Genomic DNA, 18075 nt, shown 5'->3' on the forward strand with positions numbered 1-18075 from the left:
AGGGAAACTTTTAGCAATTAAACGCAGGGAAGTTTCTCGACGGGCCGGAAATTGTTTCGTTGAACGCAACGTTTCGGTAATGGCTTATTTTACGCTGCGTGTGCTCGAATTATACGTTTGGACAGTTGCTTTTGGAGTCGGTGAGAAAAATTTCTTGGAGAAAAATGTATTTTGGAATGCTCGTTTCGAGATTAAAGCGCGACGTTTCGCAGAGCGACGAAATTTAAGGGAAATTGTCGTTAATAACCTCGTCGGAGGAGTCTGTTTCGGGGTCCAGAGCAATATCTGGAACGAAACTGCCTCGAGGAGATCGTTGCCGCTCCATGGTTGATCTAGGACTCGTTTGCGGCATATCCACTGGTCTGTCGGTAGCGACGCTGGCGCGTCGTCCTCTTGGCCCTGCGACCGCCGTCGCACCCCTACAGCGTCGTGACGATGTGCTTCGATGCAACATCACTGGGGCATATTCTCATCCCTGAAACATAGAAGCGAGAAGTTCTGAAACAGCCCCGGGAACTCGATCTTGCGACAATAGCGGAGGAAGAAATTTCAAAACGACTCGCGATCGAAAATGTTGGGAAATTCTTGGCAGCCTTGGAACTCTTGAACGTCTTGAAAATATCGTGGGTGGTTCGTAACTCGTGGCACGAACTGAGGTTAGGGAGATTTTATGACTCGACGCGAAACGAAATTGCGTTGGAAGCTTCGTTTTCGAGAAAAATGATTTCGCACAATCGTGGGCGATAATGGATGCTTGTATATGATATCCGATAATTTACGATTCCATATATTGTCGAATATAGCATGGCGTATAATCAGATATAATTCTATACGATTATGAACGACGCAATTAAATATGTATGCAGGGTGTTCGGCCAACCGACCGGAAAATTTTTTGGCGAAAAAAAAAATTTCATATCGTTCTGGAAAAATTATTTTTAGTTGCAGGGGTCAATTACAATCCTTTTTGGTGAATAGACATACCCTCGAATTCCTACGCATTTTCGAGAAAAAAATTCGTTACTGAAAATTCCATGTCTGACCATGCGTTGATCCGTTTCCCTGAAATTTCATGCGAATCTTTAAAATATCATAACTTTTGATCGGATTGGAGGATTTTAATGTTCGAAAAGCCAAACGCCGCGTATTTTAGTGTAGAATATGTAGCAATTATAAAAATATTCGAAAAGTTGGTCCTTGACCCCGCAAAATGAGAAAAACCCCATAAAAATGGTCCAATTTTCAAACAGCCACAACTCCTACAATTGTGAATATATTTAAATGAAACTTTTTTTTGAAGTAGAGCTCATGGGTACCTACAGAAAAGTATTAGACAACTTTTCTGTAGGGCGTCAAACAAAATTAGTAAAAATGAAAAAGTAATTTTTAAGAAAAATCGACACTTTGGAGAAAAAATTCGTGTAATAGATGTGGCACTGGATAGAGTACCTTAGGACTTATGGACCATATTCACTTGTACATGTTGGTGTCTAACGCGAATCTGATTCATATTTATTCGTATATGACTACATACGTTCAATTTGTTTCACACGATTTTATATTATATCTATTTTAAGAGAAAACTTAAGAAAATTGCACAATACGATTCGATATACATATTTATTCGTCTATAAACGCGAACACTTTTTATTCGCGTCGATAAAAGTAGTAATACAGTTAATTTAAGAAACCATATAATCTACGCTGAGAAGTTCCGTACACAATGCTTGCATCTCCCAAGCGTTTGCAAGCGAAACACAGCAATAAATCCTTGAAAAAAATTTAAATAGAACTCTTTCCTGGCACAGATATTAACCGTACACTTAAATATTCCCAATTCTTTTTGTACTTTGTGAAATCGGACGGTTATTAGCGAGCCACGGAAGTTTCTAATCGTCGTTCGAACAGCAGGCACGAAAAGGAACCACGAATTGCGTACCAGCAGCAAAAACGATTGGCGTGCTTCCTTTCTTTCTACAATATTTTTACTCGACCGCCATGCAAAGTGTCCACGGGCACGAAACGCGATCCTGTATGTGCCTTTAGCTTCGACAAGATAACCAACAGTATCGAATCAATTTCCCGCGAGGCACAGGACGCGTCAGCCACGTGATAAACTACCTTCCACAAAGATGGCCTAAATAGGTGCGCATCGGCTACCATTAGTTCAGTTTTCTCGGCGATTCCAACGAATATCTTCGCGGAAACGCGATTAATATTACCAACGTCACTGGCCAAGGAAATAAAAACGATTCATTAATTAGCGAGAGTCGACGTTTAACGAGCAACAGGATTTTAATTTGATTTCAACGCGATCGCGATTACTTTCTCCCTTACATTTTCTCGGCGCGAAATTATTATATAACCAGCAACTATGTTGCGAGGAAATCGACCAACGATTCTCATCGCGACATTTTAGCCACGTAAATTACAGTGGAGGGCCAAATTATTAGTTACACATTATTCTTAGCTCCCAGATAACTCTACATTTCGATCGATTGCCCGATGCAAATTCTTATAATTTTAATATTATACAAATTTAAAAAGCAACCTCTATTTCTCGAACCTTTATCGCGGCGTTCCACCTCGATAGTTACTTTCAACTAATAATTTGGCGACTCACAATTTTCAGTGCGACATTTGAACTACGTAAATTACAGGGGAACGTAAAATTATTTCTAGATAACTCTTTACATTCTAATCAATCGTCGTATATTGTAATTTCAATTACGTTCACAGTTTTATTTTAAATTTAAGAATAATAGTCACTTTTAACACGTGTAACTGATAATTTGGCGACCTAACGAGACAAAATTCGTGTGTTTCGTCCGCAGATACGTTGAGTTTTTGCGCGAATTCCGCGCCAGGATAAATTTCTCGGCAAACATGAGCTTTTTTCGAACGAACGGAACGCGAGCCGCTCTTTTCCCGTCCGTACTGTTTTTGTTCTTGTCGAAATTCCGTTACCGGGCGAACGGAAGACACGCGCGTAACAACGAAGCTTTTTTCTCCCTGGAAAATTGCATTTCGTCGCGGCCATCGGATTTTTAATAGCGGAACGGAGAGACAGCATTAAGCTTCGCAGAGGATGCGCGGTCAGTCGTAATTAAGCTTTTGCAGTCCAATGTCGAGGCGGACTCGACGTTGCGTTTTATGCTAGGTTCCATATCGAGCCGACCTCGAGACTAAATTTTATAATAATTTCTATATGTGTTAAAATATACTGTACCATATATAATTTCGTCTCTATAAACGTATCCTCTGGCTCAGTGATTTTTAATAGTCATCGAGCGAGCCCAGATAGATTTCTGAAGATCCAGAAACTTTATAAATAAAGGAAATAAAACGTTGAATATTTCTTTAAATATTTGGGAACCATCTATATTCGTGGACAGACTTTGTTCGTTTAATAAGATCTTGAAACGCGAAACTTAAATATAAAGCGACCCGCATTGTCGTAGTCGACTGCTCTGCCATTATACTGACGAGCATACTGACGCTACCGAACTACTACAAACACGAAACTTTTAATTAAAGTCTGGGAAACGGAGGCTTATCCTGACGAAACTCATTAGGGTTTTCTATAACTCCGAACCATTCCGAAAACGATTTATACATCCGTCCTCTTTCTAATTTAATTCGATACCAGAAATTAAACTTAAAAATACACGCTGATTGTACGATATTTACATCTTCTCGTCAGCTGTTCCAACAACGCTAATTAATCCCTTTGGACCGAAGCAGCCTGTCGACGTCGAGTGAAATCATGGAAAAGTTCATCTACGAAATTCTGAAACTCCGAGTTATGGACGTCGCGTATGGAATCGTCGGTACAGAACGGGTTAAAGGATCGCTCTGTCGCCTACGTCGGCGGTGCAACGGTTCAAGATTTTCCGCAGCTTTCGAGTAGTTAGCTGCGTGACGAGGGAAACGTTCAACAACATCTCCAGAGCGATTCGAACGCCGCTAATTAATCCGACGACTAGCGAAGTTGCGAGGTAAAACGGTTTCCTGCGAACGGGAAACGACGGAGCAAGAGTTGCGAGGAGGTAAGTCAACGAGCACCTTGAGAGAAAGTTTGTCAAGATCTTAAATCAAAAGTTCCCCGTGCAAGCTGTTGCCTCAAGGATGATATATAACGTCACCTTGGCCGTACGTTGCTTGCCGAAGAATTGTATTAATAAGTAAATAGTCGGCGTAGCACCGGGGGGATGCGTCGTTGAGTTTCATGGACGCGCGTATCGACGGCGTTAGGAGTTTCAGAAAATTCTACCCATCGATAAAGCTGCCAGATCGAAATTAATAAGGCTGCTCGAAGATAAACGACGCGGATAACGCGGACGTCTTCGATAAAAGCCGCGAGGTTAGATTCATAGATAGATCAATTTATCGCCACTTTGTGCACGCGAGTTTATCCGGTTTGCAATATGAAAATTGACATTAATAATAGAATCCTCCTATTATTAATTTTCACTTTGTAGAAGTCTGGACACGATTAATTTGAGGATGAAATTGTATTTGTGTAGCTCTGGATATTGAGGATAATGGAACAAGAAGACAGAGAATGGAGAATATTTTCATTTGTGAGGAAAAATAATCAGGACACCAGACGACGGATATAGAATTACTTTCTTCGCTCGCCGAAAAGCGAGTTGTATCTCAGGATCAGAGTAAGAAATTGGATCCAGGGATCGTTTTAGCCCTTCGTTACTCTCGAAGGGAACGGGGGATTTTGATGGATTCCTCAGGATGTAATCAGGCGAGGACAATTTATAAGAAATAAAATCTCAGATTAATTTACGACCATTCTAATCGATCGTGTCGTTTCTTTTTTCTGTTGTTATCGTGTAACTTCCGAGGACGCCCACGCGTGCACGATACCTGCTTCCATTTCGACACACCAACTGTTGACCAACCTTTTAGGAAACCCATATACAATTGTTTCACGAGAAAGAGTCGGTTAACCCGTAGAAGAATCAGCGGCCGTCCCATTTCGATCTTCCAGCCTCTCTTGTTGCTGTTCCACAGACGGTTCCCTCCATCATTTCCCCCCAAAATCCATTTGTTTCCATCCCGTGGCGGCTTGACGAGGGAAACGCCGCGTTGAGTGGAATTGGACGGAATTGTGGCCAATTTTGGGAAATAGCCCCGGTTTCGGCTGCCCTGCCACGATTCTTCTCAATTTCCACCCTGACGGGATTATTCTGGAAGACGAATTCCTCCAACCTTTGTCTCTCAGCCCGAGATAAGTGTGTTTTATCGTCGATGAAATATTCCCTAAGCCAGGATTCCCAGTTTATTCGCAATTAGCCTTTTGATACTGCTTTTCTTCGCTATTGAAATTTATTTGCAATGATCCGAGGAACGTTTATCGTTCTGAATTCTCTGAATTATTTCTGTATTTAATTTCTTGGCGCATGAATTCCGTACGTCCAGAATGTCAGAACGATGCTGTATAAAAGTCCTTTATTACGCATCCTTTATTTCATAGCTGGAATCTCTCCAAGCAACCATGTTTCTCATTCCGATATCAAATTGTTTTCTTTTCGTCGTAAGATGGTGTTTCTAGCGGAGTCGTTTGTCGTGGCACGTACCTAGATATTTTACGCTAGTAATTTTATTTTCCATTTACCGGTCCACTTGTGTACGAGATTGTGCAACGATAAAAAGACAGTACGATTGCTTGTACTTTATTTTTAATTAGAGAATTTTACTGAATTATACTCCAATAATACCTGGTTAATACCTGAATAATTCTATACTAAACGGAGACAGAAGAAAAACCGTAGAAAAGAGTTTCGCGTTGCTTAATGACTTTTATTATTCCCCTATTATCTCATGATACGACTTCTCTTCTAATTGCGTCAGTGCACTCGCGGAAGGCAATTATACTTTTATCGTAAAACGAGGCGCGTAAAAGGTGTAAGGTTATCGAAAGCTCTATATTTTAGGATATTCGACGAGAAGCTCGAGACGAACGCCCAAGGCGTGAATTATGCCCGATCGAGAAGCAATCGTGACAATTGATTTTCCTAATCCTCCTACGCAAGACGAGCACTAGAATCGAGACGATAATTAGCAAAGGATTGGCTATTTCACGGTGTCAAGGATATTCTTCGTTGTCTGTTCTCGAGGAAATTACTGGAGAAATAGAACTCGAGCGACGAGGACACTCGTCCAGGAAGCGTGGTGGGATGATTACTTCTATCGGATAGGAAATTTATTCCAATGGTTCGGCGGAAATGAGCGTTGTCAGTTGAAATTCAATCTTTATGCCATCGTTTTTCGAATTGGTGACTTCGAGGAATTCATTTTTCAAGTAGATAACATCAGGTTTTCGTCCTGTTACGTTGACAGATATTTCTTGACTCTTTGGCGAGGGTATTATTTTTTAAATTAGAAAAACTTCACAAAAGACTTTTAAAATTAATCAACATTCATTCACTTTTTACGCCATTTACTGGCTTTATTCATCGTATAAAACTAAAACAAAAAAGTATAAAAGAACCATATTAAACAGGTTGAGAAGACGAGGTTCAGCGTATGAGGTTGTTTTATAAATTAACCCAAGTCACGTTGCTTCGTGTGTACGCTGTAAGATCAAAGCCATGTACGAGAGTCCAAAGTCCATAAAATTAACCACTGGTACAATAGAATTTTTTAATTAAACAAGGACACGATTTCATCGTTATTTAAATCCTTCTTTCATCCCATGGAAACAGGACAGAGAAGCGTGGAAAAGTCACGAGAAATACTTTCGATCGGAGCTAATAAATTCTATTTCACCGAACCGTGTAATTCCCAGTTTCTTTGGCGAAAGAAAGGGAAGTTGATTAATGACAACGAAGCTTTCACGAAGGGTTCGGAAACTTTCCTCTCGCGGGAAAAGGTAATCCGAACTATGGATGTCCATTCTTTCGACGATACTTCGTGACAATTAAAAACAGAAAAAAATCGAGGACAACGAACCAAAACGCAGCGTTCGAACGCCAATTGCCTTAATGGGTTTCTCGCGATCGATCAACCGGACGACAGATTCTACAAAAACGAAAGCGTTTCACTTCGTCGTAAATCTATCGTTTAAAGTACAGTAATTTTTATAAGATATGGAAATCTTAGTGTAGGACTGAGAATCTAAAAAGTGGAGCTAATGGGTGGAGTCGAGCTCTGGCCAATAATAAACGAAAGGCGTGACTCGTTCCTTCCGTTCCTCGTCTTTTAAGCTCTGCACGGTATTTTCTTCGTCGGTGCTACGGGATTGAATAGGTGAGAATCACTGCCATAACCGTCGGACTTACTGAATGCAATGGGAAAGGAAGATGGTCGTAAACGATATTAAAAGAAAACGGAGAGAGAGGAAGGGGGACGTGTCGGTGGCGTTGTTCTCGGACATATTTCCGGAAAAAAGAGACGATGCTCGTGGAAAACCGTACCTGTCGCGTCGAAAGCTGTTCGCGAAACTCAAGGCTACAGGCAATCGACCAAAGCTTCAAGCGCTTCATCTGTTAAACGTCCAAATGCCATTCTCTCTGTTAAATGGGTGGCCGTCGGAGGGCCGAGATTCCCTTACAAAGTCATCGGGACGCGTTCATTTAATTTTACGCCGAGAGTTTTAATCCCCTGAAACGATGAGAGATGCCTATCGCGATGCAAACTCCATTTATTTATTTCCATCACGTTCGAAAGCCGGGGTCCGCGTCAAATACAGGCTGAATCGTATAAAGCGGTCGACGAAGGTTATTTTCAAAGCCTGCCAGGGCAGGTGGGAATGCATCCTGCGGCGAAAGCAATCGCTTTAGGGAAAATAAAAACGACAGGAGACTGAAAAACGTATTGTGTTTATCGAATTGAATAAAATGAAATGGAATAACTGCGGTAACTACCGATATTCTCGTACGTAGAAAAATTCGATATGGAAATTTTGAAGTTTAAACGAGAGAAGTCAAAGGGACCGCTGTATGAAAGTTTTGAGCCGAATGAAGGTCGTCGAAATTCATTTAATATTGGAACGATAAAGAGGTGCTTGATACGAGCTGGTCTTCGCGGTCGAATTGCCAAGAAAAGAAGTTCCTGATGGAAGGAGATCGATCGACTTGTTTCTGGTATGCTAAACTAAACGAGCAGCGGTCGTTAAACGAATGGCATAAAGTTCCATGGATCGATGAGTCTAGGTGTACAGAGACGTCGAATTTACGTGTCACGTTCGAAGGAAGGATGTTCAATAATTGTGTGGGGATGTTTTGCAGCATCTGAGGTAGGGGATTTGATCAGAATCGATCCTATTCCGCAAAAAGTAGAGCTCAAACGGATTCTACGCGAACATGCGATCCCCTCGAGGCAACGATTAGCCGGTAAAGGATGCATTATGCAACGAGACAGTGTTCCCAAATATATTTCTAAGCTGTGCAACGTATACTTCAAACCGTAGGAACAAGACGGAATTTTAAAAAATATCCTACGACCTCCTCTGTCTTCTGTTTTGAATTCGATTAAAGATGGAAAACATTTACATTAAATTAGAGATAATCGAGAAATCGCTAGCATGCTCGAAATTATACCAGAGGGGGATTTTAAAAATATTTAAACTCCAGTGATAGTATTTTCAATAAAATTTTTGTATACTAAAAATGTTTATTTATTTAAAAATCGACACATATTCTACCACACGAGTCCGTAACGTTGAACGATCGTAATTGTGAATTGTTTCAATCCTCCGACAACCGTGTCGGGTTTATCGACGACCCCAGACTCATTATTTCGCGAATAACTCATTTACTTAATCGAATCAATGCTTACCGTTTTAGGTAATTCCCACATTATTCCCTTTAATTTTACACCGTGGTTATATGCTTCTGTATTATCTTGAATTGATCGAAATTAAACAATGTTCGGGGTGGTGCTTCGAATAGAAAAAGTATTATACTTTTACGAGATAAATTATCCAGTTAAAAAGTTACACGAACGTCTCCGGGTGAGCAGTAAAAAATGTGACACTTCGCGAAAGACAAAAGTAGAACTCGAGATCTCCTTAGCTTTCCCATTTATAACAAAATCGAATGTGTCGAATCGAGCTTCCCTTTGATTCCAACGTTTTTTACGCGGAAAAGCCCTCCCATACGTTGCCTTCGAACAGTGATCGAAATTCTCCCTTTATTAGAATAGAATTCCGAGCCAACCTTGCCGGAGTAAATCAACATTTTTGTTCAAACTTTGTTTCATCTCGATCGACGAATGCATCGAAAAGAAATATCTTCGTCCATCTATCGTTTCTTATTTTCATATTTTCCGTCGTACTGAACTTGCGAAGATTGTTTCACGAGAAAAGTTAAACTCGACCCGACTTCAGAACCGTTCGATTGTTCGTTCCGAAGCTACTGAAAATTCATAACTCGTGGCCGACGATTAATACGCTCGTCTTTGGTCTAATGGTGTACAAATAATTCCATGGTCGTAGTTTATTTAAACTAGTATACGGGGCATGCGAAACAAACTTTAATACTCGCTGAATATTCATATAGCAAACATCGTCGTCCGTGGGATAATGGTAACAATACATTAAGGAAAGAATAATGCGTGGCTTCCGTCCATTTTTCGCTAAATGCTTGCTCGCTAAAAATAATCCCCTGGCATTTAATTTTCCATTGTGAGCGCGTGAAAAAGCGAACTATAATAAGAAAACCCCGGCCAGTGGTTGAACATTTAAGAGAGAGTTTTTATGGAGTAATCACATATTGAAAGAAAAAGAAACAAATATATTAAATAACCGTATTAACGTGAAAAAACTTCTTTAAAAACGTTATATTGAAGCCGTCAGTCCGACGCGATACACAGTGACATTCAATGCAGCAATTACGCCAATTATTCGAGTTTCAAAAAATTTATTCCACACAATATTCTACGCGCGTGAAACTTTAATAAAATGGGAAACAATTTCTCGAATTTTTCGAAACTGTCGCAGTGACAGATCCCTTCAACGAATCCCTCAAAGTTGCAAGCGTCGAAAACAGTAGCGTGATCTGACCCATATCGCCGTAGCGTGTATCGTGCTGTATTATCGTTTGCATTACTTTCATACGTACTCTACGATTAGCTAAGAATTATGCTTGTATCTTAAACCATACACTCGAGCAGCCTTTTATTACAGCTGGGACAAACGAGGGTGAGCGAGATTGGAAACGATAGGGGCTCCGGTAACGTGTTGACAAACACAATTATGTTAATAACGTCCCGGATAAACGGACAATGTAATCGTATAAGAGGAAACTCGTCCTGGTCCCCTTATTTCACGAAGTTTGCATAATAATGTTCCGGGGTTCTCGGAATTTCGAGAACGCGCCACTTCGGATACACGCAGGGACCAAAGTTTCTCAACGGTTGGTCGTAGCAGATAACGGAGAGGTGCTGGCCAACCTATGGTGCTAGGAGATTAGGATGACAGACTATAAAATAAGGATTTTGGAAAATTTGTTTGGAGACATATATTATAATAGAAAACAAAAAAGTTTCATAGGTGATTCTTTTTCACTGGAGAACCTTATTATTTCTATGTATCGGTATTTCATTGTAAGAAAAAATATTTGTTATCGGCAGAGTTTTGAGAAAAAATTCAAGAGATGCCTTCTTTTAGTGTTTCGACAACGATAAAAGGCAGGAGACACGATACAAGATAATTTATCTTACGTCAGCGAGGAATTGCAACGAGAACCTTTCGTTTTCTCCATAGTCGAAAACAATTACGTGGAAGGTTCTGCAGAGAAGGTACCACACTGGAATAAGTATCACGTTCGCGTCCTTGTGGCAAATACAGAAGGTTCTCTGCAATTTGGATAGCACTCGAAGACACTACCTACGTTTTAGAATTGGAGCATAGCGTGCCTACCAACATGTATTTTGAGAAATATACCCAAGTCGAGATTCGAAATTCTATTTATTCAGTAGAGTCTGTCAAACGATCTATTATTAGATTTTATTATGGAAATAGAGCACGTCACAGTTTTTTTCTAAAGTATTAATCTCAAAGTGGTGAAAAATGTAAGTTTAGTGTTTGCTGCTCGGTCAGTGATTCGTCAAAACGTCGTTTGAAAATGTTAATAATCGCGAGAGTTACATTCAATTTCGTAAATGCGTGGTTTTCCGATAGATGAACATAATTCTGGACCCGAGGGAAATTCGTCGATTTATAATTTAGAGAGACTCATTTTTCGAAGTGTCGAGCGCAGAACGTGAAAAAATTTTGTTTTCGATTCATCAAGAAGTGTTCCCATTTTCTCGACTTCCTTTTATTCTTAAGGGGCATCCAAAGTTTGGATGGTTTCGTAATTGTACGTAATTAAAATAAGTCCACGTACTCCCACTACGAAACGCATAATAATATAAAACGACGTTCAACGCATCGGGTTGGCTCACTTGGAGAGTTTCAATCCGTTTCATGCACCGATGGCTGGAATTTTACCCCTGACAGGGTTGAAACGCGGTAATTTCTAAAACGCGGGAACACCGGTCCGCAATCGCGTTTAACGTCTATAAATGCGATACGTGACTGACACTGTACGACTTCGTGTTCTACGATCGATAGGTCGCAGGCAAAAATAGAACATAGTGCGCTTATTTCATCCGGATGCGGCCAGATGCGATGAAAACGTTTCGAAAAGGATATGGCCGTGGTAGTTAAACCGTTTCGCGAGTCAGCTGGCGTGCTTGGAGGGCGCGATGCAAAAGGAACCCCGATATCATTTAGATTTAGACGAGCTAGCGCATAAGATTCCACGGCTTATGGTCGTTTTCTCCTCGAATATACAACGCCTTCTACTTAAAATGCTATGAAACGCGCGCCTTTTGGCTTTGTAGCGCGGAAACGGGAGAAAACGACGTTTACATAAAAAATTTCTCGACGCTTCGCGAGAATCTCGAGAACGGAATATGGAAATTCAGGAATCGATGTTTAAATAGAGGTAAGTTCGACGAATGGACGAGTGAAATAAAATAGACTCGATTAGCTTGTTCATCGAATAAAATTAAACACTTTGTATTCTATAAACGTTCTCTAATTATCTATTATCTAGGAGCTGGTGATACGTGCGTCGATCTAGTCGTTCTACGCGAGAGTATAAGTCGAATACATGAAATAAAAATTTCCATGCAACGCTTCGTTCTCGAGAAAATTGATTTCGAAAGCTCGTCGAGTACGCGTCACGACTTGGCTAATGTGTCTGACTATACTCGTTATCTTCACTTGAAACATCGCTCGCCGGTATGGTATCATCTATTTTCCATCGATTTTATCGTATTCCAACTAGTTGAAACCAGTTGAAACACACGATACCGTGCCAAGTAGAAGCAACGAGTAATAGTCGGACACGTTGGACGAGTCATATTCAATTGAGCGACTAAAGTTTCAGTTATCTCGAAAATAAAATTGCACGACAAGGCTACGTTCTACGGGCAATTTATTATTTTATTAAACGTTCGAAATTTACGTATTATCAATAATATGCTTTTAACTTTGTCACTGTAATAATTTAAAATTATAAACAGAACCCTGTGAAGAGTTAAAGCGCCCAAACAAGTTGCCCAGTCGAGTGGAATTACTACGTTTCACTCGAGTATGTTGACATTATAAATACGTTCGTAATTTAGGAAAATTTCAACGACTAGGGAGCCAAATGCTTTGACCCGAGGGGCAACGAGTACCTAAAAATTAGCGAAACTTTCGTAAATTTTTAACGACTGAATTTCCCTCGGTATTAGCCTCGCGGTCGTTTGTCCGAAAACGGGGGATCGAGAATAAATATTTCGAAAATACGGTTCAGGTGGCAAAGGCAACATTAAGCAACTCGCTATGAACGAACACGGCGGCGGAAAAACCTTTTTGACGTAATTCATCATGGTCGGCGAATATACGTCTCGCGATATTATATCTGTGCCAAGGTGTCCGTACACCGATGCGTCGAAATTCACATTTTTCGTCCCGTTTTTTTCCACGGACAGGATGGAAAATTATTTTAATTCAGCCACCTAAAAGCGTATCGCGTAACGAATACATATAGAAGTAATACCGCCCTTTCAGGAATTTCGTAGTTCGTCGTCTCTTAAGTAATTGCACTGAATTTTAAACGTATATTTACCAACGAAAACTTCGTTCGTAAGGTACATCGATATTAAGAGAAATAAAGTTTTCGCGAAGGACTAATTAATTTGCTTTTCACAAATTGCTACGATTGAAGGAAGATCATTCGCAAATATCCTTAACGGTTTCATTAGGGAAATCAGATTTCTAACTGTGATAAATAATTGCGTGGGACGTCTACAACGTTGTAATAGCGAAGGTCTATCGGACGATATTAATGTGCGTGAAGTCTAAAAGTTTAATAACAAAGTACACGAGAGATTCGATCAAAGCTTTCGCGAAGGTGCAAAATATTTTACTTACGAGTGGAAATAAATTTTGGCAGACCAACTTCGACTCTACTCTAAGAATAAACGTTTTCTGCATTAAATTATAATAAAACGCATATATCTGTCGCTCCATAGTTTTCTGTCCGCGCTGCTAATCAAATTTTATTCGCCCAGCATTGTACGTGTTTTGCGCAGCTCGACTCATTAAATACAATTACTCGCTGCAACATGAAAACTACAAACGGTAGAAGCATGTCTGCCCTTTCAATTCTGCCGGGAGCTGTAGAAATTTCCACCCACGATTAAGCAATTCATGCGATAAATCCATAGAGATTAATCCGTGGAAAGGCTTACTAATTATCTTCGTTAGCGTTCACGATACAATCGTAGAATATAAAATCGAACGTTTAAAACGATACACGTTTCTTTCGAGGGGCTGGAAGAAAGTCGAGACCCTTTTACTTAGCTTGTAAGCTCCGTGTTAAATGTTATAACGAAATTCGAAACAGGAGTTACAGAGGTTTAGTGAAGTAGGTTGCGTGCGGACAGAAGATGACCTGAAACGATACCTTAAACGCGTTTTTCTCGAAATTACCGTTTTCAAACTGTTCGACATGAAATCTCGCCAACTAATGCACCGATTAACTTTGAACTATACGTATCTATATAGTCCCTGTTAGAATTATATTGGTACACCCTTAAGACAATCGTACGACCTGCATCGATAAAGACACGTGAAGTTTTACGTATGGTTGGCTGCAATGTTTCTTTACACAGCGGCGAGAGGTGTCCGTCGCTGTAAATTACTAATTTACTATACGCTTTCACACCCAATTGTCCTTTTAACTTGTGAAATTTAATTTGAGACGTTCTATAGACTGACCGCCCTAAAATTCGTGAAATATTTACGATCTTGACCCACTTGCGCCGGAGTATCGCTTTCTGCCATGGCGAAGTCTTATTTCGCTATCGAAACTGAAGCTATGCCAATGAAAATAAATACAATATTGCCCTGTGGATGCTCGGAGTTCGGAAAGCTATTTTTGTACACAAAAACTTTATATTCCTTTGACCCATCAAATCTTCTTACATTGGTATTTTTCCTCGGAGTTCCTTTGACGTAAAGAATTTTCTTTCCCTTTTTCTATCCCATCAACGTGTTTCCGTTTCACCTTATATTTTTAGGCTTACGTTTGACTCCCACGCGACGAAAGTATTTATTTCGTAAATAGAACCGTGTCATTCGTCTTTGAACTTTTCTTTACAAATCCGTTTAATTTTTCAAGTATCGATATTTGGAGATAATTATTTTCTTTTATTCATATTTATATATTCTACAGTATTGATTTATCTAAAGACAACCGTGTGCCTATCGATCAAAGTGTCGTTTTGATTAGAATAAAACGTGTACTATTTGCTCTTGGCCTAAGTAGCTTAAGACATTGATTGTCTGTTGACCCACTTGCGGGTCAAGTCGATCTTTAATCAGAAGTCTGTTGAATAAAAAAACAACTACCACCTGTCTTATTAAAATATTAATTAGATCTGCTCGTTCATATAGTGAATTATTTATAATTCGTCATTAAATTCAATTCCTCTCCAATTTTAACTCGTTTAACTCGATCTATACACGTAGCGATTTAGTTCAAATCCGGCATTTTGTTTCAGTCGTGTGACCCGTGACCTGGCTGGACAAAATCTTTTACGGGCTCGAAAAAGCCTGGCACACGCTTTAATTAAAATCCTTCGTACGAAAATTAGCGCAATTGGAGCGTGACATTCGAGAGCTTACCAAGAAGAGGGTCAATGTCCAAGCTGTTTCCCTGTTTACAAATGTCTTTTGCAAAGAGCGAACGCGTACACGGAGGATAATTATACAGCGTGCATTTAGCTCTTTTCGCGCAGTTGCTTCAACATGTCCCCGGAGCCCTTTCGCGGACGACCCGAAAAAGGGGTGACTTTAATCGTGTCGGGTGGCTCGAGCGCCCCGGGGGCTGCTCGACGAGTTCGCCTCAATTATTTACCCCTTTCTATTTCTGTTCTCATGTCAATAACATTCACACGTAAAGTCAACATTACGCGTCGCGATAACCACTGCCACCATCGATCCATCGTTCTATGTCGTAAGTTGGCCATTCGACGTCCAATGAGCGAAAACGTCTCGTTTTCTTGTTCAAACAAATCATCCCTGACTAAATTCCCTCGTGAATATGTACGTAACCGATTCTCTACATCGATTTATATCTGGGAGATCTAACAGTACAAACCTTTACTGGGCAATATCCTTATTTCTAAAGAATACGATTCTATCTACAATGCATACGTATATTGTACGTCTCGTTAATCGCAAATAGAACACTCGAAACTCTAGGACAAAAATGTTCTTTACGGAGTTTCGTTTTCGAGATAAGTGAATCAAAAGGTTTAGATATGTGTCCAATACTCACTATTTCTACTTGCGCCGGCATCCAAAATTGTACTACATTACACGTAGAATCAATTCTATCTTAATCGTACCATAATTACCAGGAGACCTGTGTAATACAGTGAAACTTTTAAAAAATCAACACCAGTCCACGGAATCTTGCAAGAGTTCCAACAGGGTAAATCGATCGAAATTTACATGAAGGGTCTCATTGTCAAGTTCGAGGTAAGGTGAATGAGTTTAAACCGATTTCTCGCCTATGGACGACTGCATGCACGGGGGATAAAACGACGAAAATGTTCCAAGTCGACTTACCACCACAAAGTCCGTCAAAATGTACGGTCGCGAGATTTCCCGCCTTTCCGTGGGGATCATATGTTAAACCGGGCTTGGACGCGGTCTCTCGAAACGGTGCGCGCGGCGTACGCGTGCTGTTGTTGTTTTTCCAACTCGTGGTGTACCCGGTCGAACGAGATCGACGAGTCCTCGACAAGAATCTAGACCTCGCTGGATCCTGACGGCGGATTGTTTCGAGATAAGTTTTGTTTTCGTTCGGTTACGTGGAATCGCGATGCAAGTGGTCGCAGTCGCGGCTCGAAGCAGACTGAGCGTGCCCCGCAGCTCGGCTCGAGATATAACGCGACGCGCAGTACGAAGACGCACGCTCTCACCGATACGCCCGTGATTGTGGCCTTGATCGACCTTAGGCGTGATTCGCCCACGATCGCCCCGGAAATGTTATCAATCGTTCCTCTTCGTGGTCCATCTCGTTCCAGACTTTCGTCCACTCTAAAACTTACGATCATCCCTTCCAACCTGAGTCTTATTTTCCAACGAGAAACTATGTACTGAATATTTGTTACATCGAGTGTGGAACACAAGATGTTCCTTTTTAAAAAAACTAAAACTAAAACTACTACTTAAAACTTACGATCATCCCTTTCAAGGTGGGTCCTATTTTCCAACGAGAAATTTACTGAATATTTTTCACATCGAGTGTGGAACAAAAGACATTCCTTTCCTGAAGATCAATGTATCTTCGAAGCAACAAGATACCGAATTTGTAATAATAAAGATTGGTTAAGGGTTACCCATAAGTTATTTACATATCGACACCGAGATTAAGAAAACCATAGGCAAGTAAATGTACACTAACTAAAAATGCAACCGGTGCACGTTAAAATTTCAAGCAGAATTTAAATCGTTCCCAGCAATGATCGATCGTGCCATTAGTTCCTTTCTCTATGCAACTTTTCTGTAATTTCCTATTGTACTTTGCAAAAGCGCATCGATCCGCCTTGTCGAGCTTCTTTCGAATGGGGGCGATTATTACAATATTTTATAGACGCCCGAACGCCACGATAAATACCTCCGTTGTTTTGACAGGTTCTAACAATATCTTTTTATCAAGTAGTGGGTAATTACATAAGAGAAACATCGATTTTTCAACGGTGCTGTGCTCGATTCATAGTCCCCATCACATTATGCAAACGCAGTTAATTTGGATTAATTGGGGCACATCTAGATCGGAATAATTTAGTGCAATTAAGCGATCGAATTTATAACATTCCATGTATATAACAGCAAGTTGCTTAAAAATAATTCTCTCGTGGCACGATTTCCGAAGTAGAAGTTGTAGACGTTCGAGGCATTCGCGTATTCGGGATTGCTCGATCGCGATGCCTCGTTAGAAAACCGATAACAAACGCGTTAAAAAAACACATCGACCACACCAAGGTTCCTATACCCGGCGTGTTCCTGTCCCCACAATTTCGAGACGAAATCCGCACGCGAGAGTTCCACGGGGGAATTCATCACGAAAAATTCATGCAACACCAAAAATATCGTCCGTCGCTGACGAGAGGTTTTAAATATCCCGATACTGTTTCCCGCTCCGGACAAGTATTCGTTTGTTTCGTGCACAAACTTTTTCCAAAGCAAATTATCCCATTTTACGAGTATTTTCACGACACGTCACGTCATCGCCTTGCACGTAACTTGAACAGGCCTCGCCACGAATCGAACACACGATGTAGATACTTTCGCGTAAAACTTGAACATTAAAGCTGTCGTTGGTTAGATGCATAGGAAATAGTTGTTCAGAATGTTGACCTTGGCTATATGCAGGCATAACTTCATTTAGCTTTTATTTAGCATCAGACGTATAGAAACTCGATAATGTTAGCCACGGTGTTATTTTTTATCTTTCCTGCCATTACACCCTAACGAAACGCGAACACGAAACGATCACCGGC

At 40.5% G+C, this 18075-nt stretch overlaps 1 protein-coding gene across 1 annotated transcript in view; it reads right to left on the minus strand.

Annotated features, from left to right (window-relative positions):
• LOC143340867 (uncharacterized) overlaps positions 1-16401 on the minus strand; it is a 31442-nt gene extending 15041 nt beyond the window's left edge. The window contains exons 1-2 of the mRNA XM_076763236.1: positions 16136-16401; positions 248-475 (exon numbers count right to left, since the gene is read on the minus strand). Coding sequence (XP_076619351.1) covers positions 248-454 — 207 coding nt within the window. The 5' untranslated portion in view covers positions 455-475; positions 16136-16401. The remainder of the gene's footprint in view (positions 1-247; positions 476-16135) is intronic.
• Positions 16402-18075: the final 1674 nt, after the last annotated feature.

Source organism: Colletes latitarsis, chromosome 4 (assembly GCF_051014445.1).
Source record: "Colletes latitarsis isolate SP2378_abdomen chromosome 4, iyColLati1, whole genome shotgun sequence".
Taxonomy (NCBI): Eukaryota; Metazoa; Arthropoda; class Insecta; order Hymenoptera; family Colletidae; genus Colletes; species Colletes latitarsis.